This window comes from Filicampus tigris, chromosome 11 (assembly GCF_054856515.1).
Source record: "Filicampus tigris isolate MCC_2025a chromosome 11, RoL_Ftig_1.0, whole genome shotgun sequence".
Taxonomy (NCBI): Eukaryota; Metazoa; Chordata; class Actinopteri; order Syngnathiformes; family Syngnathidae; genus Filicampus; species Filicampus tigris.
The window spans coordinates 15,981,802-16,002,819 of record NC_141227.1 but is presented as its reverse complement, the minus strand read 5'-3'; the positions used below and the strand labels follow the sequence as shown (position 1 = coordinate 16,002,819).

The 21,018-nt window shown below is 41.3% G+C and overlaps 1 protein-coding gene across 3 annotated transcripts in view; it reads left to right on the top strand.

Moving 5' to 3' along the window:
• Positions 1 to 21,018, top strand: part of zmiz1a (zinc finger, MIZ-type containing 1a) — a 179,362-nt gene that overhangs the window by 149,373 nt on the left and 8,971 nt on the right. Inside the window, exons 15-23 of one of the 3 annotated variants that reach the window (XM_086045234.1) lie at positions 10,252 to 10,287; positions 14,819 to 14,954; positions 17,403 to 17,517; positions 17,599 to 17,819; positions 18,802 to 19,003; positions 19,755 to 20,036; positions 20,239 to 20,415; positions 20,505 to 20,573; positions 20,653 to 20,812. In XM_086045234.1, the coding sequence (XP_085901360.1) occupies positions 10,252 to 10,287; positions 14,819 to 14,954; positions 17,403 to 17,517; positions 17,599 to 17,819; positions 18,802 to 19,003; positions 19,755 to 20,036; positions 20,239 to 20,415; positions 20,505 to 20,573; positions 20,653 to 20,812 (1,398 nt within the window). Of the gene's footprint in view, positions 1 to 5,706; positions 6,243 to 10,251; positions 10,288 to 14,818; positions 14,955 to 17,402; positions 17,518 to 17,598; positions 17,820 to 18,801; positions 19,004 to 19,754; positions 20,037 to 20,238; positions 20,416 to 20,504; positions 20,574 to 20,652; positions 20,813 to 21,018 lie in introns of those variants that run through there. The other 2 variants (XM_086045235.1, XM_086045236.1) reach the window with 2 other exon arrangements.

The following is a 21,018-nucleotide window of genomic DNA, read 5'->3' as shown; positions in this document are numbered from 1 at the left end:
AAATGTCTCGAATCGATACGATATCACGATATGAACCTCACGATACGATAATTTCACAATATTGTGGGGATGTTGGCGATATATAAAAAGCTCAGGATACTGTATAGAAAGTCACAATGTTGTAAAAAAAATAACAAAGAAAATTACTATATTCTGTTTTTGTACATAAGAACAGCACTTGCTAATGCACGCACACATTGCTAATCGGGTCGATTTGTGCAGGAACTCAAATGTGTTATGTTGCCCTTCATATGGCAATTAGTGTGGGTCTTAAACATAGGTGCCGTTAAATTAAACTGCACTAAAAAAACTAACCACCAGAGGGTGCAGGAACTGCACACTTGGTCTTTTAAACCCATTTGCCGCTATTAATATCGTGACAGGACGGCGGCGATATATTGTGGCAATTTTAATATCGCGATATTGCTGATATCGTGACGTCCCTAATAGATAGATAAATAGCAACAAAACTCACATATTTTAACTCTATTGTGCCATTCATTGTTTTTATGAGTAGCTTGATAGAGAGATAAACTAACAGACAAATAGATGGATAAACTGCCTGAACGGCCTAGAAGTCTCAAGTTATCCCAGTTAGTCATTTTCTACATACATAATCATGTATAAAGTATGTTGCTTATTTTGTATTGTACGAAAATATTGGAATATGTTGTTGGGCAGGTCACAGTTTTTCCATGTAATTAGATGTCCGATGTTCAGCTAGTGTGAACAAGTTTACACCAACTGGCTCCTCATATTTGCCAAAAGTCGTTTTTCAGCTGCGGCGGTAAGCTACTTAAGTGGGCGGCCAGACGTCAGTGCACCATATCGATCGTCTTGTTTCTCTCAGTCTGGGATAATGTAATTGTTGTGCAGGCATGGCTTGGGCCGGCTGTCTGACGGCCAGAGACTCATCCTCGGGTCTCATGCGATCTAATAGAAGGGAGCGCAATGTTTTCAGGAAGGATGGCCCGTTAATGCGCGGCGGGTAAATGGGGAGCTGGAGTCTAATTACCCTGGGTTGGTATGATGCAGGCTCACATGTGATTCAAGGCACTTCTTACTCACTGAATATCTTCCCTCCATTACAAGCACGTCTGAGGGAGCAGACTGGGCGACGCACAGTGTAACTACACTGTACAAAAATCGCAAACCTTACGACTTTTATTGCTCCGTGTGCCCTATGATCACATTTTTTACGACTTGCGTGTAAACGTGCGGGCTCGGCACAAATCGCGGGCTAGTCTGCGTGGCGACACGGGGATGCAAATGTGACATCGGAGAGGGGGCGAAGCAGTCTGGTGCTGCTCTGAGTGGGGCCCCACAGGGGAAGGTTGAAAGAGCAGCCAGACTCTTAAGAGATCAATCAGACTGTCGCTTTCTCGCAGAGCATCACTTTAACAAGGAAGTTGATAACACAATTAATACAGTGTGCACATTGATGTGGATATAAAAATCTATCAAGGCTCCAAAGTACAGTAGTGGCTTGACTCACAAATTTAAATTCTTTACAGGAACATGCTCGCAGACCTCATTTGCTCTAAGATCAAATCAATTTTCCCCATTGAACTGAATTGAAGTGTCATTAATCTGTTCTAGGCCCCCTTAAACGCCACCATTTTTTGTTTAATGTTTTTAACTTTTTTTTTTAAATCTCCATATTGCAAAACACAAATATTGAAACATAATCCAAAAATACACATAGAAATAAACTGGCTTTATGAAGTGAAATTTAAACGAGAAGTCGCACACAGACTGTAGTATTCATGTGTTGGTGTGTGCCTTTAAAAGGTGTGGCCTAGTGAGTTACAAAGTACATATAAGGAGCTGTGACTCCAGGTCAAGTTGGACGTTTATCCGCGTGTTTAGTTCAGTGTGAGCGTCAGTGTGATGCTCCTTGCCAGTGTTTTCATTTTGTATTTGTGTTTTAGACAGTTTGTCCCCTTTAATAAATGACTGAAAATGTATCTGCAATTTTTTTTCTCCCCACTGGAGCAGCGCCGTAGCTCAAGATTGCAATTCAAAGTTGCAAATTGGGTCTTCTCAAGATCTTTTTTCATCTTCTTTTACAACATGTGTTGCAAAAACAAGCCAAGGAAAAAGCAGTGCTTGCTAAATTGTGAGGTGTCATGGGCATTTGAATTAATGAATGAAGAGCAGCCAAGTTTTCAAATAGCTTTCCAGTCAAAATGAAAAGCAAAGTGGTTAGATATTGTTGCACTTCTACAATAACACTCCAGCAGGATGACTGTAGAGTGTAAATTCATTCGTACAGGGGGCCCTCAGTTTCTGACAGCGTTTTGTTCCAAGATATAATGAGCGAGATAACCCAAATTAATAAAATGGGACAATAATTCTATCTTTAAGAAGGAAGGAAAGATGTTCTTTTTATTGCTGCAATTCACAATCCAATTCAGTCTTGCACTTACACAAATACAGAAAGCAAACAATGATGATGAATCATAGCAGTGCGTGAAGGGCATATAGGATAACATCAAGACATGTGAGCTAGCATTAGCATTGGCAGCTAACACCGCTATAAGAAATGTTGTGCTTGAATATGAATTAAAATATAATATAGTAACGTTGCCACTTGAATTGCACAAATACACAGAACCTTCCATCCACCTCCATAATGAATTGATTAGAAAATCAAGGCTAATTCTTTTTTTCATCTTTTGTATTGTATCTCATTTTAAGTTTTTCCTAACATTGTGGCCGATGAGTTAAGGAGCCATGAGAGAATGGAGGAGATTATTCTTCAAAAGCAATAACTGCTTTTCCCCATCTCCCACTAGCGTGAATATCCAAATAAAAAGTACATAATTATACCCACGCACCACCAGTCCAGTGGAGTGCAGAGACTCCACACTGCTGATGGTCTGGTGGTCTGTGGGATTAGCTCATTGTTCTAATCCCTAATCCCATGAACAGATTTTCAGTATCTGCCGCTAGGTCAGATTGCATTAGCGCTATTAACAAGTAGCTTTAATGTTAGCGCACATGCACCTGTCATCTTATTTCAAGCTTCATTGGGATTTGCTGTATTTTTTAGATGACAGTGCATTTAAAATAAAAATAAAACTAATGTTAACATCTTAAGATCTTGTTCTAAAAATTTAAATCGCCAATGCGGTCAGTGCTCCGCTGTTGAGCAAACATCCGCCACCCCCGACAGACTTATCTGAGAAGTTCAGGCAACAAATCAGATTAGCTTCATAATCTGCCAAGGGTCTTACTGTTGCCTTCCGCGGCATCGTAGCAGCCGTCCAAAGGACACCGGTGATGATAAATCGAATTAGCAAGGCCGTGTTCAATCCAATTGTTACAGTTGTACCACTACAAAATTCAAAAACAGCCATAATCACTGGTTGATAGTATTGGTGGACCAGCCAGGATGTCACTCATGTTAGCACTAGCATCAATGCTAAGTATGAATACAAGTACTTAAATGAGAGTACTCTCCTATGCCGAGTGCCAATGCTTGATAGCAGCATTACATATTTTAATTGGAATTAAAATGTTCTTTTTTTTTGTTTAATAAGAAATAAATATATTAATTTCAGTGTATTATACTTAAAACATTTGTGTTTTTCTTCAGCCTTTGTGATAGCATGCCCTCTACTGACTGCTTTTACATTATTTTATTTTTTTTTTGGGGGGGGGGGCGGGGGGAGTGTGATCTGTATGTATTTCAGTGTATTTGTAGTTGTGGACATGAATTGACATGCTGAGGATTAACGGCAGCTGTTCTTGGAATGATAGCAACGTTTAATGTTTAAGTCCGAAACAGGCTGCGGCTTGTCCGTTGCTCAAAGTCACAATGATCCTCTGAGAAGTTCACAAGACGTGCCCACTGATCGCATCTCACAGAGACCGCCAGTCGCTCTTACGGGCTGCGTGGTGCGCCCTTAGCCGGGCCAGCGAGGTAAACAAGCGCTCAAGCTGTGTCAACAGTGACCGAAAACTTCCAGGGTGCGGCTGTGGAAAACGCTTTCACGCGCACAACAAAGTGGTCCGCCCGCGCCATCGTGGCCATAATCCAGTAGGAAGTGGGTGGAAGACGATGAACAGATCCCCCTTACTTGTCTGTCTTAGGTATCATGCTGTACACCCGGAGTCCAAAACAGATTTATTTTTCATAAAAATACCAGAACACACATGATATATAAATTTTAAACATAAACGACCAGCATTACATGAACAAAGTGCATATTAGAGCACATTATTACGAACCTGACGAGTCAAATTGAATATCAGAATAGCAAAAACTAAATCAGGCTTTTCACTTATCAGTAAGTAAAAACTGAGAAGGAACTGCCCTTGCCTTTCTGTAAAAAATAAATAAATAATAATCCTCAATGTGCAAAAAAACACAATTAAAAAATGGTCATATCCATCCACAAACTGGAAAGTAAACACTGCTGCATGTTTACAGCGTTTGCCTTATAAAATAATAAAAAATATCGATACTCTGTTACACAGATTCTCCAGCCTTCATGATGCGTCGATTGAGTCGCCGGACAGGATTTTACTTTTTAAAACAATTATTTTGCAACATTAATTCTTTTTTCGAGATCAGTGTCTGAAGTCATCAGTTGGTGCTGAATGGCTGATTTGATCTCTATTGTGACCATCTCCAATCACTGGCCTGGCCTGCATATTACAGCATTTTTGCCAGTTTGGCTGGTCACTGTGAATTACAGTGTTTACCAAAAATGGAACAGTTCAGAAAAGCAATCATGTCCTTTTAAAACGACAGATTTGTGTTCTAGCTCTGGAGAACTCTAGGAAAGGTGCTACATTCCTTCATTCAGACCCAATCAACCTGACAGACTTTTTATATTTAATTACTACCGAGGGTAAGAGCAGTGCACTGAATTATTAACAGCTTTATTTTTAGACGCGCCGGCCTCTCCTCTGACACCGTCTTTGCTTTAGATGATGAAATCCGCCTGCAACGCCAAACTGCCTTTAGAACTTCACTGTTGAGTTTGTGGACTAAACACTCATTAGCTGCACTTCCAGCCCTCTTGGCTCCGTGGGTCCTCGATCAGTCGCCGGCTAATTGGTTTTACTTTACCCGAGACGCTGAACCTGGCGAAGAGGCGCCGCTTTGCACACACAAGACAACGTCTTGTCAAAACCGGATGAGCAAATGATTTAAATCCCTCTTTTGTACAGGGGTTGACTGATCTGGCACCCACACCTCAGGACTAAGCCGCCTTTGCCGCCACCCCCCTTCGCCCGTCATCCCTCAGGGGCTTTCGGCACACCCTCTTCAAGTAAAATTTCGCTCTAACAATGCTGCCGTTGTTCAAGTCTGCGTGGGATATTGATGAGCGAATGTCACACACTCACAATGTCGCAAGGCCGACATCCCTACATTTAGGTTGAGGCGTGATAGCGGTGACAGGTCGGGCGACAGGTCGGGCTTTCCCCCCTCAATCATCCGCCACCGAGTCATCGCTACGTCGGGTTGACTTTGGGGGCGAGCGAGGCTGAACTCAGATTCACCCGCAACTTGATGTTTTTGCTCTAATCTCGGACTGTTCGTCACAATGTGGCATCGCGATGGAGGAAGGCCCGTCACAGATCAGAATCTCCGGCGTGTGCCACCTGACACGTCGCCTGTCTTTTGATTGATCTGCACAGTAAGCTCCGCCCATTGCTGCAAGTGGGATGCAGTTGTCAGATGGCGTATTTATGCAGGTGCTTTTCTCTGAGGCATCACCTCAAGACAGACGGGTGAGAAGCGCCGCAGTATCTCGTCCTCTCTGTCTCCGCTCCACTTTGCTGCCGCTTGCTGTCTTTATCTCTGACTCTCATCCCTTCTCGTCTACATCCCCTGCCCCCTCCTCACCGGTCTATCCTACAAGCCACCCACCCCCTCTCCACCTCCCGGCTGTCTCCAGCGCTGTGGAGCCGGGAGCAGGTACAGCAGGAGCCCATTAGCGCAGAGCCCCCTGCTCTGATTGGATAAGCCGGGAGGAACCGGGAGACTGCCTCTGAATAATTGATGTGCATTGTGCAGACACCGGACAAGGGAAACAGACAGATCAGAGAGCAGGAGAGGAGAGTGAGCAAAAAAAGAAAAAAGTAAGAAGTGGGAAGGAAGAGGAAGTCATAGAATAGAGCGATAAGGTGCAGGAAGCGACCAAAGCTCAGGGAGTTTCAACAGGAGACACTTTGCGCGGCGACCTGAATGGGATGACATGTGCAGGGGTTGCGTTCGGATCGGGGTAAGTAAGTTTAGTGTGTCTTGTTGTGCATGAGTGCATGGAGCTAAGTTGAACAGAGGCTGACTGAGCATCTTAATTAGCTCTGTTTCCGTTGGATTGACTGTGATCACACCTGCCGTTTTCTCCATTAGCTTGTTAAGTAGTCTCGATGTGAAATTGTGGCACCGTGCTTTGGCACTCTTGCAAATGAGTCTCCAACTGTGTGCCGCTACTACGACCGGGCTAAAAGAGCGGGATCAGAACGGATCAGCTGACCACAGGTTGACCTACATGCCGCCTCGGGGGTCAGACCTTTGCGTACGTGCTTGTATGAGCACTCGTTCAGGAAAGCGCGCCGGTCGAGGCTTATTTTTCCGCTCCGAGGGCCATGTGATGGAGTGGACTTGTGGTTATGGTTGGTCAAAACGGTGCAGGTATTCTGTGATTTGGACAACTTCAGACTTGAAGAAAAAAGTTGCTTTAAGCTTAACGTCTTGCCAGATAAAGAGTGTGTAAAGCTGTAGGTAAAATATTTCTATTTAGTCTGATTGGCTCTGAGATTGTTTTGTGTGCTAAACAGGTCACAGTTAAACGTTGTCATTCAAAAGGATAGGTAAGTTATATCTGCCCAATTATATTGGGCAGAGTTGCATATTCAAAAGTAGAAGAATGTATCAATCACCAGATTTAAACCCTATACTGTACGTATTACAAATACCAAAGATGAGACATAAGGGAGTAACCCGCCCCCAAAAAATAGTAGCACACTAAGCCCTTTTTAAGTTGCTTATTATTTTTAGGATATTCAATTTCAATGGCAGAAGAATGTGTCAATCTCCAGATGTAAACCCTATTGAGAAATGTTTATTTTCCATTTTTTAATTTTGTTAGTTTTTAATTGTTTTTTAGAGCAAGTTTGATATTTTTAGCTTTTAGCTTTAATATATGGAGCATTTGTCGAGAGCAAGATAATAGAAAAAAGGGCACTAAGTATTGTGTAATGAAGTGAAGTAAACTGCAATTGTCTAACAACTGTTTGACCTTCCATTTTATGTATGGATGCACAGCGATAACAAACTAAATACATTTAAAATGAACCCTGAAAGGTCATCTATATAAGTTGACAAAGACAAAAACAAAGGACATTTTCACTATGAATGCAAGTTAAAATGAATTTACAAATGTAAGATCTACTTTCAGTTAGTTTTTGTTTTTTAAAAGCAGTTTTCTTTGGCTATAATAACCTTGTTGTGTGGTACGAGTACTACTAGCGATGCATGCGCTCCCTCTAATGGTAAGCTAATTATTCACTGAATTAAATGTTCAAAATGTGCATAGTGTTACGGTGACTTTAACTTTCTGTATTCAAAGCCTGTACTTCACGTCACAGAGTGAATTCCCCATTTTCTTTGATTTGTCATTGTTATTGTGCCTTTTCCGGACATGACTTCCTTCAGGCTTCTGATTGGCTGAAGTCGTCTTGAAGCAGTAGCCTTGTAGCGCCAGCTGTTGCTTTATCACGTGTTACGTAGATTGTCATTGGCATTGTTGAGAACACAGACATTTGTTTGCCCCAAAACGTGTTTTTTATATTTTGTTCTAGTATAGGCCTTATGGGAGTGATGTCATCATCATTCTAAAACGCATCTCTCTTGAAGGGGAAACGCACGAAAGGGCGTCCGGGCAATAAAAGCTCTTGCGGGCCATTCAATCAACGTTTAACCTTAAAGTGGACAAGTTCATTAGCAAACAATAACACAATCTCGCACTGAACCGTGTCGGAAACTATTACACGGCACCACTTGCAGCTGAGGGCGGGATGACTAGCAGCACTTCCTGTTTGGAGACACTTGAGGTGACCTCCTGACTCACTTGTGACATTTTGACGGCAAACTTGTGCGGCCGGCGTTGTTTTTGCAGCGGTTTTTACTTGTGAATCATCGCCTCGGTGCCGTCCTCCCACCTAAAGGAAAGGAGCTGAGTTTGACGATTGAGATGGTGATTTCTGCCAGGACAAACCAATGTCAAGTATTGATAGCTGTGAGGGTGGAACTGTCATTGCCTGAGGCTATGATGCATCATCTCTTCAGCTCATCGTCTCCTGTCTTCACTGTAATAGCGCTGGAATGTCATCTCATTTTAATCATGGTCTTATGTAATTGCATTTTTTTTTCCTGCCCCCTTGTGATTCCTTTAAAAGAACAAGCTTGTGGTGGTCATGGAGATAAGTAGCATGTCTGCTTATAATTAGCCATGTGATATTTACTGTGGTGGGAGAGGGGATGGGGGGGGGTGCTGTTCATGGATGATAAGAGCTTCTCGCTTACTCTGCATGCGAGGTGCTTCTCTCTACTGGCGTCTACTGGTGTTTACTTGCTTGACATACAGTTTCGTGCACAAGAATCAGATTCCTCCTGTGAGGTATCAGTTCTGAGATTCGGCTTTGAATCGCGACTGTGTCATTTGCATGTTCTCCCCGTGCTTTTGTGGGTTTTCTCCAGATACTCTTTTTTTCTTTCCGCATTCCAAAAACATGCAGGTCAGGTTCACTGAAATCTCCATATTGTCCATAGGTGTTAGTGTGAGTAGTTGTTCATCTATATGTCCTTGCAATTGGCCCGATAAACAGTCCAGGACAAGGACAAGTCTAGATAATGCTAGATATTTTAGTGACTAAAACACGCGTGACCATGTGCGCGGTTTTTAAATGTTTGTAAAATATTGTGACTCCCTTGCTTCCTTCTGTAACTCTTGAGTCCTAAAGCAGGGAATAAAATGAAGTAGCCATTTCGTGTGCCAGGTAAATATTTATAATCATGAAATCAATACTAAAGCATTTAAATCCTGTTTCCTCCACATGTGTTAACTAGAGACAAGATAGTCTGAGCTATTAGTAGTCAGCTGACACCATGACTAAACCGCTGCTGCTTGCTTAATGCTCAGTCAGATTCATTATCGCAACATCATTCCAAACATTTGAGAATACAGTATTCAACTAGAAATAGCTAAAAGAAACAGATGCTAACGTTATTTTACTACATTGCCGTGGACTCCAGTAGTTTTCTTGCTGTCCTCAGTCTTCTCAGGAATACAATTAGTTCCTTTAACCACCTGGAAACATGGCATATGTTGGTAGAAATGGCAAAGACAAACACACATTTGTGAGCTCAGGCTGTCGCTGTCGCTGTTCCTTCATCGTGGATGCTGAGGTATAATACTCCACAGTCTACACTTTGCTGTAGCAGGCCATTTTTCACCATACTTCTTGGAAATGCTCCAATAAACACAAGCTAATGTTAGCATTGCTTGTTGCCATGCTATAGCACTAAAAGTTGCAGTGATATACACCACGGTCCCCACTTTGCTACAGCAGCCCCTTTTTTGTAGCCCACAGTCTCCTCTCAAGTAAAATGAGTCTCCTTACCCCATGTACTGCTAGGAATGGCAAAACCAAACACGTATGCTAATATAACCTTAGCACGTTGCTGTGGTTAGCTGTGGGCATTGCAGCATGACAGTCCTGTCCACAGTATCTACTTTGCAGCCCATTTTTGTTGTTGTCCTCTCTCTCTTACATATAGAATATACCTCTATAGCATGTGGAACTTGGCAGTCACATGGTATATACAACTAGAATTGTCAACAATAAACACACATGCTAATGTTAGCTTAACCTGCTGCTGTGCCTACGCTTTGGACGCTGCAGTATAATACCCCGTAGTCTCCAACTTGCTGCAGTCATCTGTTTTCCTGCTGGCCTCAGTCTCCTCTTGAATCAACATCGTCGCCATCCCTTGAGCAAGACGTAAATGTAAACAGGCCCCCAGTTTCCTCTATTGTCGTCGTTTCTTCTGACTGATGCTTTGCCCACCGCCCCAAATCAAGGCGAGTAGAGCTTAGCGATACCGTGCAGTGGGAAAACGGCATCAAATTGCTCTGATGCCATTCCCATACTATAAACGATTGCACTGTGTTCATGCTGATTTGTGTCCCTCTGCCCCGTTTAAAATGTGCAATTTGAACCCCACAGAAACCAGCACCTGCAGGAGATGTCAGACTGACTCAGGTAGAGCTGCTTTCTCTTCCTGGCTGCAGCATCTCTTGCCTTGTGACATAAACATACACACCCCGGTGGGGAGGGGGTCCGCCCACTCCCTCCATCACCACCTGTTCTCTGTCTAGCATCCCCTCCATCCATCCTCTTCCCTCCCTCTGTGCGCTCATGTCTGTTGTCCTGCCAGAGGTCACGGATGAAATTCTCTTCAAAGGTCCTACCAATGCCATAAAATGCATTTTTGGGGGACTGCACATCTTGACAAGTCTTTAAAAAGGTGTTAGTCGTTTCATTCCAAGCCTGGTTTCTGTCAGCTGTTCAATTTGATGGCTGAACAGAGAGGAGGCTGGGCAGGATGAGGGCGGGGGCATCACTGCTTAAATGGCTTCCATCACATTCCCGCAAAAAGCATGACTCCCCCTCCCTCATCCACGGGATTTTGTTATCCCTCCATTTTGCATAATATTTAGCGCCCACACGGCGTAGATTTACCTGCCAGTGTTTTTACGGATGTTTCCCTTAATCATCCCACACATTGTCTCTCAGGGCTGCTTTGTTTGTTGCTGCACATTTTCCATGTAGTCTTTTTGCTCTTTTGTCTGTGTTTATCAGCACAAATACAATAGAGCCGCATGCACTTGTACGTGTTTTTGTTATCAAAGCTCATCACCAGAGCGGTGGAAAATAGTGTAAATGGAGTCAAGGTGCGTGTACGGGCGCTGCTGCACTGGCGATAAGAGTGCCGCATATTGTATGTGCATACTGTCAGTGTATGAAGCAAATGTACTCATACGGATTAACTCTTTCATACTTAGCTTCTGGTTTCTGTCCAGCCCAGTTATGTCCCAGCTAATGCTATTTTGTTTGGGAATTTCCCACAAGTCACAATATAGGAACTGTTTTTCCACATGTAAACATGTGCAAGTACTTTTAAAGGCCTTTTTAAAAAAAAAAAAAGAAAAAAAAAAAGACAATTCAAAACAAATCAACTCTATTATTACCACGTGAAAATCTATTTGCAGTTTCTGAGGTGCATGCCAGAACAACAGGTGGCGCTGTGATCCCTAACTGTAGGGCCCTTTTATTTAATTTCGACTGACAATGATTCATGTGACGTTACAAAAGCAAAAACAAAAATAACTACATGAATTCAAATTTTAAAAATACAGAATTGAATTTAAAACATTGCCTTTTAAGCATTGGAACCCAAAATATTTTAACAAAATTCTGAAGGAAAAATAACAATACATTTAAGTCAATGAAAAAAATTGAATATTTTAAAGATTAGATTTTATTTTTTCTTTCCAAATGAAGGTGAAAGAAAATAATAGCTTTGGAAGAAGAGGAAAAGGCAACTTTAAGGTCACTTTGACTATGACTTTCTCCATTCTGCTTTGCAAATGTTATTGTATTTTTATGTGCCTGTATGGCACCTCAACTAATTATATGTTTCTCTGGTGGCTCAACATAAAGAAGCATTTTCACCTCTTGTCCTTTAGTATATGGATCTCTTGTGGCATATTTTACATTTTCCTTGCAACTTTCTGCCTTTAAATTAATATATGCAGATTGAAGTAGCAAATGTAGAAAGCAGAAAAATGGAGCTCAGTCATTATTTCTGTAGGATTATTGCCATAAAAAAAACCAACACTTTTATTAGTTAAAAAGGCCCCAAGCTCAGTTTATTTCCCTACTGTGATCCTCATGTTGAAGCAAATCAGTCTCAAATGCGTTGTCATGTGTTCGAATGCATCACTGGACTCTGCTAACTTGAGAAAAAGCCACCGATTGCTAGCCAGCGATAAGTGCTTCCTGTTATGTTTGTGCAAAGGCATTTCCTCTGTGACGTGAATCAGGACTGCAGAAGAGAAAATTACATTGTCAAGTCGAGCCAACGTTTATATGACATTCATTGTTTAATCAGCAACTTTTGCTGTCGGCATACTGCAGCCCACCACATGCGCTATGAGGCTTCTTGTCGACACGTGATCAAATAACGCCGACGTTGCTGCTCAATCAAAAAGGTCTGCCGCGATTGGCGCGAGTCCGAAACTGAAGGTGGAACAGAAACATCCTGAAATTCAAGCCTTGCTACGTGAGGAGACAATCTATTCCCAGATCTCTCCTGTTGCTCTATTTACTCACAGCGAGCAAACGTTTACTCTTGTGCACGATTGTAAATCGGCCTCAGAAAATCATATTTACACACGCACCACCATGCCGTCTTCCTCTCATTACACAGCGCTTCTCCCTCTTCTTACTTTCATTTACTCTCCTTACTTTTATATGTGGAAAGGCACTGTGGAGGTTGTCATCTTGCATTCATTAGTATCGGTCGTAGCCGCATGTGGCTGAGAATCCATGACCATAAGGGATTTTGTTTATTGATTATTTTTATAAAACCATTTAAAGTCAACAGTTTCCTCAGTCGGGATGTATTCTTCCGCTGCTCTGTTGCTGCTGTTTTCTGTTTAAGTCCTACTCGGCAGGCTGTGCATTCTGACCTTAAAGGCTTTTGTTTTCAGTCAGTTTTCTTGCGGTCTTGGACTGGGTACATGTGAGTCGTTAAATATTGTACTGCTGATAGACTGTGATGTCACTCTTTGAGTGGAAATCTTAGTTGTTGCTATCACAACCTGGTCTGCAGCCCTACCTGATCTGTAGGGAAGATGGGTCATGGCGCTTTGTTGTTGACTTTTTGCTGATTTTTTTGATTTATTTATTTTTTTACCTGAATTGGATTTAACCCTATGTGATCAGTTTGGCACAAGAGATTGACACAGATAATGAAATGATTAGGCTTCACATGATCAGGATTTTGGAGCCGATCAGTGAGTTTAAAAAGAAAAAAAAAAAAAAAACGATAGCCAATCACCAATGTGATCAGAAGCCGGACCAATCTACAATCCATCCAATTTTTAAAAGGAACTTTTTAATTTACTTTACAGTCGCCTCCCACTATTTACTGAGGATTGGGCCCAGCCTGGCCCACAAATAGCCAAAATATGCGTACAATTGGTATCAATCTGGTAACTGTTTGACTTAATTGTAATACATTGGGGGAAAAAATAGCAATTTAAACCCTTACACTTCTCCTCAAAATGCTGATAATCCATGTGAAACTCCTGGTGAAAATCATGTAATCTGATTTTCACCACAAGTGAAAATAACCTTTTGCTGATGTAGAAATGTACCACCCCTTGTCCGTAGTCTTTCTTAAAAGTTGCCTTTTTTTTTTTCTCATGGCGTTATGGGCTACAAAAATAACCACTATGTTGTTGTCTAATATTAACATTGTAAGTTATTGTTTTGTAGCATAACGTTAACTTAGTCAAATGTCCTCACTTCTTCTCCATGGGGGCTTTTCTTCTGTAGCCTGTTGCTTTACTATTTCTAGAAAAAATAGTGTCACCTTTTACCCAAGCCAAATCTCTTTGTTGGACTGCAGGTGTGAATGTCTCCATACTGTATGAGGCAGTGGTGTTGGCAGGGCTTATATCACCGGCAACTGGGAGGTGAAGACAAGGCCACACACTGTGCTAACCCCTCACTGAATATGCATGTTGCCCCACGGCGGACCCCTCGCTCCGTTATGAATGACTCGCGGCGCTTTCGTCGTTTGCGGCAACTCAGGAAAGTCATGAGTCACCGCCGCTCTCCTCTGAGCCGGGGCGACAGCAGCGATGGCTTGCAGCTGACGTTTAAGTCTAAATGGCGGGTTAGTAGCTTGAAGAGTCAGCGGCCGAGAGTGTGGAGGTGGTGATTTAGTGGAGAGATAAGCGCCGCGTAATAGCAGGGTGGAATAATTCCTCCTAAACGAGAAGGCTTGGCACTCTCCGCCCACGGGGACAAAGAACGCACTCTTTCTGTCTGCCCTTTTTCCTTTTCTGTTTTGGTTGTTGCACACTTGATATGCACATTTTCTTATTTTAAACACAATGCTGGATTGAACCATTTTAATCAGCAACTCAGTTTGAGCCAAGAATGGCAAAATGAGTGACACAAATAGTGAAATTCACTCCCTGGGAACACATAAATAAATCAATAATCACAATGGTGACACAATGTTACAGAAAAAGAAATATATATATATATAACATTTAAAAAATGTTATCTATCCATCTATCTATCTATCTATGTATCTATCTGTCTATCTATCTATCTATTTACCTATCTATCTATCTATCCTTCTTAACATATTAAACATTTGATGTATTTTAAAATGTTGCATTTATCAGTCATGCATTATATATGTTCTTAAATTGTATTTATTTTTTTATTTTTTGCCAAATTCTGTGATACATTTAGGTTAGAATCTGTTTAAATGTGCAAAACGCAGAATCTGGTTTTGAAGATAGAATGACTGAAATTGAGAAAACAGTCCACAGTGATGTATTTTGAGTCAGTCCGCCCTCTAGAGGCTTGAGCAAGATGACAAGTCATCTCGGAATACACTTGACGCCGCCGCAGTGCATTCTGGGAGTCTTAACGCATATGTTGTGTCCGTCTGTGTGTTTGTGTGTGCGTGTTGTCGTCCTCGCAGCCCTGCTGTCGTCGTGGTGCGAGGAGCTGGGTCGTCTGCTCCTGCTGCGTCACCAGAAGAACAGGCAGAACGAATCGCAGGGAAAAGTACCCATGCAGCCCAGCATGAACAGCATGAAGGCCGGCCTCACGCACAGGTCAGTGTGCAAACTCGAAGGGCGCACCAAATGAAAGGTACACCTGCACAATCCATTGAGGTCAGATGGAAAATATGCCTTTACAAAGATCATAATGATCACTTTGGAGTGACACTGGTTGTAAAAATGTGTATTATTGTGATTGTACCAGGAGGTGTGCAGAAAAGGCAGTAGATGATATGAATACTACTGGCGGGAGAATATTGGACTCTACCAACCAATCACGTTTGTGTCTGCCAGGGTGTAAAAATGGCTTCAACTGCCAACGCTGTTTGATTTAAAAAAGAATTGCGTCCAAATCCGTCAGTCACTCATCTATCTTTCAGAAGCAAACACTCTGAGCTAATATTAATCCGGAATATCTCAGTGCAGCTCTGCTTACCTTTTGGCTTCTCTAATCCAGCAGGAAGACTGCAAACATTTCTTGACAGAGGCTCTGGATCTTTACCCAGCCTAGCTGGTCATATCAAGGGTTGAGAACCTCAAACAGAAGATTTACTTGGTTGTTTTATTTCACACTTGATAGATGATCAGATAATCCAGAAGCCCAACAATTTGCATGAAAGTCATTGTTATTATTATTTTTTATTTTTTGCATAATATTTAAAAAGAGAGTCACATTATTCGGAGTAGCTGTCAGTATGTTTCAGCACTGTTCTACACCACAGCAAAAACATTACAAAAAAAAAAAAAAAAAAGATGGTCAAACCTTTCCTCCAGTACTGAGTTTTATCTTTGTAAAGGTACTGTCCATTGAGTATTCTCTTGAAAAGCATCCAATGCTTTATTTTGTGCATTCTTTATCTTACATTTTTGTCATTTTTAAAGCAAGTGTTTATCTCTGGCGGGTTTTTTTCGACCGCTGCACGCATCTGTATTGCACCCCAAAATGACAACCTCCAACAGTTAAAACAACTTTCAGTGGTCAAATGTTGCTTTCTCAATGCTACCCTTTTCTTATTTTTGTCAGTATTTTGGATGGTTTGTTCTTAAAAAAAATGGACTTAATCATGAAAGTGGACTCAGCTTGGTTGTGCTGTCTTCCAGGAAGGGCTTCATTAAACTATTCTGTCGAATTCAGTGCTTATGCAGTCTTCAAGGACACACAGGATTTGCATTTTTGGGAGTGCAGGCAGAATTACTTTGAAGGGTGCTGAGCAGATTTAAGGAGGGGTGGGACGAGGGGAGACCAGCAGGGAAGACTTAAGTAATGTTTTTGGAGAACATTGTGTGCTCATGACACTCAATCAAACAGGAGGTTTGAAGTTAAACACACATAAAAAGAAAAGAAAGACAGCCGCACTTCGCCAAGATTCCGGCTTGGGGTCTGAGGAGGATCTTTGGTGTAATGTTGTTCCCCTTGGAGGAAATATTGAACATGTCATTCATCCCGAGCTCTAACCTCGGAGTGAAAACAAGGTCCCGTCCAAAAATAGCAGCTTCTCCTGCACCATGCGCTTGGCCACTTGCCTCTCCCCATCTGGTTGTTTATTGTATGGAACCCGGTGCTTGGATTGTTTTGGATGGGAATGCCTGGCATTCCGAGCAGTCGGGACAAATCCGAGGCCTTTTTCAACAAGTCATGTTGAACTTTTTCATTTTAAGGGAGGTGTTTCCATATCAGCGCATACTCTGGCGCTGAGGCAGTGTTGTGAAAGGGAACTTTTCATTGCCCAACACTTTTGGCACCACGTCCAAAGCAGTTTCCTTTTTTGGGTAGATGTGTTCCTCTGCCGGCTCTCTATTGGCCAGCTCCTATGTGTGTTGAAAGCAGGATTATATTAATTTCGCTTGGATTTTTTTTTTTTTTTTTAATTTGGTTAGTTTTAATTAACTAACATTTAATGCTTCGTTTTATTTGAGTTTTTGTTAGTTTTAGTATTAGTTTTCTGTGTATGCAAGATTTCAGGAAAAAAACATCACAGTAAATATTGTGTAGTAAAAACTCAACAAATATATTATTTTAAAACATTATGAAAAATAACCATCCAGAAATCAAATACAGATACTGCATAATAGTCCACAGACTTTGAAGTACAATAAGTGCAGTGCATAATACTGCTTCTTAAATTAGTTAGATGCATCACAACCCTAATGTCTTAAATAAAACTACAATGGTCTTGCTTTCCATCCTGTGTTTGCCAAGTTGCCAACTTCTAAAGTGTATATATATATATATATATATATATATATATATATATATATATATATATATATATATAAATATATATATATAGGTCCCCATGAGGGATATATGTAGGTCAGTAAGGTCATTATTAAGTTATTAAGTTAGTTTTGTGAACGTAAAATGTCATTTTAGTTAGTTTATGTTTTTATTTTATTTTGTTAACAAAAATGTTTTTTAGTTAAATCGTTAATATTTGTTAACTAAAATAATCTTGGTTGAAATTAAGAGTAACATCAGGTTTGTGTTATCATATTCTCCAGCGATGGCTCCTTTCCCTACGACTCTGTCCCATGGCAACAAAACACTAACCAGCCCCCTGGGTCATTGTCTGTGGTTACAACAGTGTGGGGCGTGACCAACACATCACAGAGCCAGGTAGGTCCCCCGCATGTTCCCATCACTTTTTCTGTCGGCTTTAACAAAACAAACACGTGATTTCCTTCGGATTCAATCCAGGTTCTGGGGAACCCCATGGCCAACAGCAATAATCCCATGAATCCTGGGGGTAACCCCATGGCGTCGGGAATGTCGGCCAGCGCAGGGGGGCTCAACTCTCCCCAGTTCAGCGCCCAGCAGCAGCAGTTTCCCAGCAAAGGCGGCTCCAGCCAGCAGTACATGCAGCAGGGGATGTACAGCAGGCCCGCGTACCCCGGAGGCCCTGGAGGATACAGCAGCAGGTAAGAAAGAAGCCGAGTCTCGTCCTTTGCATGAGGCCCCACGGGAACATTTGATGCCGCCCATCGTGCAAAAATTGATTTAGTCATTTATTGAAATGATCAAGGTTCATAAAAATGCTCAAATTGTTTATTTCAATATTTACATTTTATTAAATGATAAAAAGACAAGGATAACCAACAAATTATTGTATTTTATTTTAATATGTATTTTGTCACTAAAATGCGTATTCTTTTGTACGCACTTTATTGAAATTTTTATGAAATTATAATAATTATCTAAAAAACATTTGTTTAAATATCCTCAAAAGTTAGAACCTATAAATGCTAATAATATATTTTTCAGTATCTTATTCATTAAAATAATTAACAATAATTTTGTTTTTAAAATTAAATTGACTACAAACAAATACTCAGGTATTTACATTTTTTAACCAAATCAAATTAAATTATAAAAAGACCCAAACTGTATAACATACAAATGCTTATTATATAGTTTTTGTCTTATATATTTGAAATTAATTCATATTTTTTAAAACGACCCGAAACATGGCAAACATTGCATAAATTATCATAACTTGTTTTGACTTTCACACAAGGTTATTATAGTTAAGTAAAACTAACGAAATAACGGAAAACAATTTAAAAATAATTTTCGTTAACAAAATAAAATGAAAATGCTTTTAAAAAGACGAATGCTAATTGAAACTACTATTGCAAGTAGTACTATTGTAATAGTGACTGACCTTTTTTCTTATCTCGCACTCGACAAATACTCCATAAATTAAAAAAAACTAAAAATAATACTAAAACTATTAAAAAACAAAAGTAAAATAAAGTAATTTTGAAAAAATTAAAACTGGCAAAGTTGCTCTAAAAATGAATTTAAAACTAACCGAATAAAAAAAAGTCAGAACAAAATAAAAACTACCTATAATGAAAAATCCAAAGCAATTCTAACCCCGATACACATCATTTGCTACAGTTACTCTGGAGGCCCCAACCCGCCCCCCGGAGGTATGGGCATGGCCTCCCACACGCGTCCATCCGGCGACTTCACGCAGCCGGCCGCCGCCGCTGCTGCTGCTGCGGTCGCTGCGGCTGCTGCTACGGCGACCGCCACGGCAACAGCCACCGTGGCGGCACTACAGGAGACGCAGAATAAAGACATGAACCAGTATGGACAGGTACAGTTCTCTGAACATGCAGCCAATCACACAAAAGGCGCGTCCCACCTTGCTATACTATAGTGCAGTGTTTTTTTCCAGAATAAAAAGCATATTATTATCAGAGTAACATTTATTTTTGGTATTTACTTACTAGAATATGCTTGTCTTTCCTTGTTAAACATTGACTTTCATGTAATATTGTACAGGGTGTCTGTAAAGTCTGACACAACGGTGAAAATACAACTTCAAAAAACATTGTCAATATGGTTACACATTTTTATTCACAGAACATCTTCAATATGATTTCTATCATTTTCAAGACACAAGATATTTATACCTTTTGAAAAACAATGTGTGAACTTGATACAATACATCCCCATTGCCTTCAATTTTGGTACATTCACTCCTTATTCGTTGAGTCAGTTAACTTAAAGTAATATTTCCCAATGAGTCAATGTCAACACTGTCTTCCTTTGACAAAGCCCCTTGAAAAAATACAACCACATTTTCAGAAAAATTATGAATTTATTATTGGTACATTTCTTCTTTTCTTGAAACTGGTCTACTTTTAAATTCCTATGGCATTTAGAGGTATGCATGGTAGTTTAAAGAGGGCTCCTGAGAAAAAAAAAATCCCTGTAAATTGTCCATAGACCCCAAAATTTGAGAACCTCTGTCAAATATCTTGCTTGCTGGAAACATGGCTTTAGACATACAGGTTCCCCTACCATATTTTAGAGATTCTCAAGCTTTCTCTTCTTGCCTCTAGATGTGTTCATCCTTCCAAATGGGTCCCGCTCAGACCTACAATAGTCAGTTCATGAACCAGCCAGGCCCACGAGGCCCCCCCGGAGGCATGAATCCTGCCAGCATGGGTTCAGGGATGAACAACCCTAACATGAGCGGGCCTCCCATAGGCATGACTCAGTCCCGGACCCCTGGAATGGGACCTTTTGGAGCTCACGGCCAGCGGATGCCCCAGCAGGGCTACCCGGGGGGACCTCGGCAAGGCATCCCCATGCAGGGGATGAAGCGGCCGTATCCCGGCGAGGTGAGCGGGCACCTTGCCACACCTGCATCTGTATGCTGTTAATGCTGTGTTTCCCGCTATGTCATGGCGTGGCTGTATCCCATACTTTTTAAGCAATCTTTTTTTTTTTTTTTTTTTTTAGAGTACACTTTTCGCGTATACATACCTATACCAACACACTGGGGTTCACTAAGTACTCATTTGCTTCAATGTCCCTCCCTAGGCCGGGTACGGAGGTCAGTATGGACCTAACAGTCAGTTCCCACCACAGCAGGGGCAGTACCCGACTCCCAACGCTTCTAGACACTTGCCTTCACCCAACTACCCTGGGCAGAGGATGCCCGGGCAGCAGGGCCAAGGACAGTACCCACCTGGCATGCCCATGGGCCAGTACTACAAGGTTTGATCCACCTCTGTCCATGGTCGGTGGGCATCAGCGAGGGCTGATCGTCATTTCAAATGCATCATTTCATATCATTCATTTTGCAGCAAGAGCCATTTAACGGGCAGAGCACCAACTTCTCGGGTGGCGGCTACTCATACGGGCAAGGAAATGGGGTAAGTTCTGATTTACTGCCTGAATTATCCAAATTTAAGAACACATTCAAACTCATATTTGTTTGCTTTCTTTTTACAGCCCCCCAGGCCTGGGAACTATCCCCACTCGCCAGTACCTGGAAATCCCACCCCGCCCATGACGCCCGGAAGTAGCATTCCTCCGTACCTGTCGCCAAACCAGGACGTGAAGCCCCCGTTTCCACCTGACATGAAACCAAATATGACAGCACTTCCTCCTTGTGAGTACACCATACAGTATTTGCTCACATAAGTAAGTGATTTTACAAAATAAAAAAAATAATAATATTGTTTTCTTTCTAAATAAATTGCTGAATACACAAAAATATGAATAAAATACATATTTTATATTTATGAAATGTAACTATACAACTATCTGCGAGTCTGTAAAAGTAGTAACATTAAAAAAATAATCTAAATATAGAGA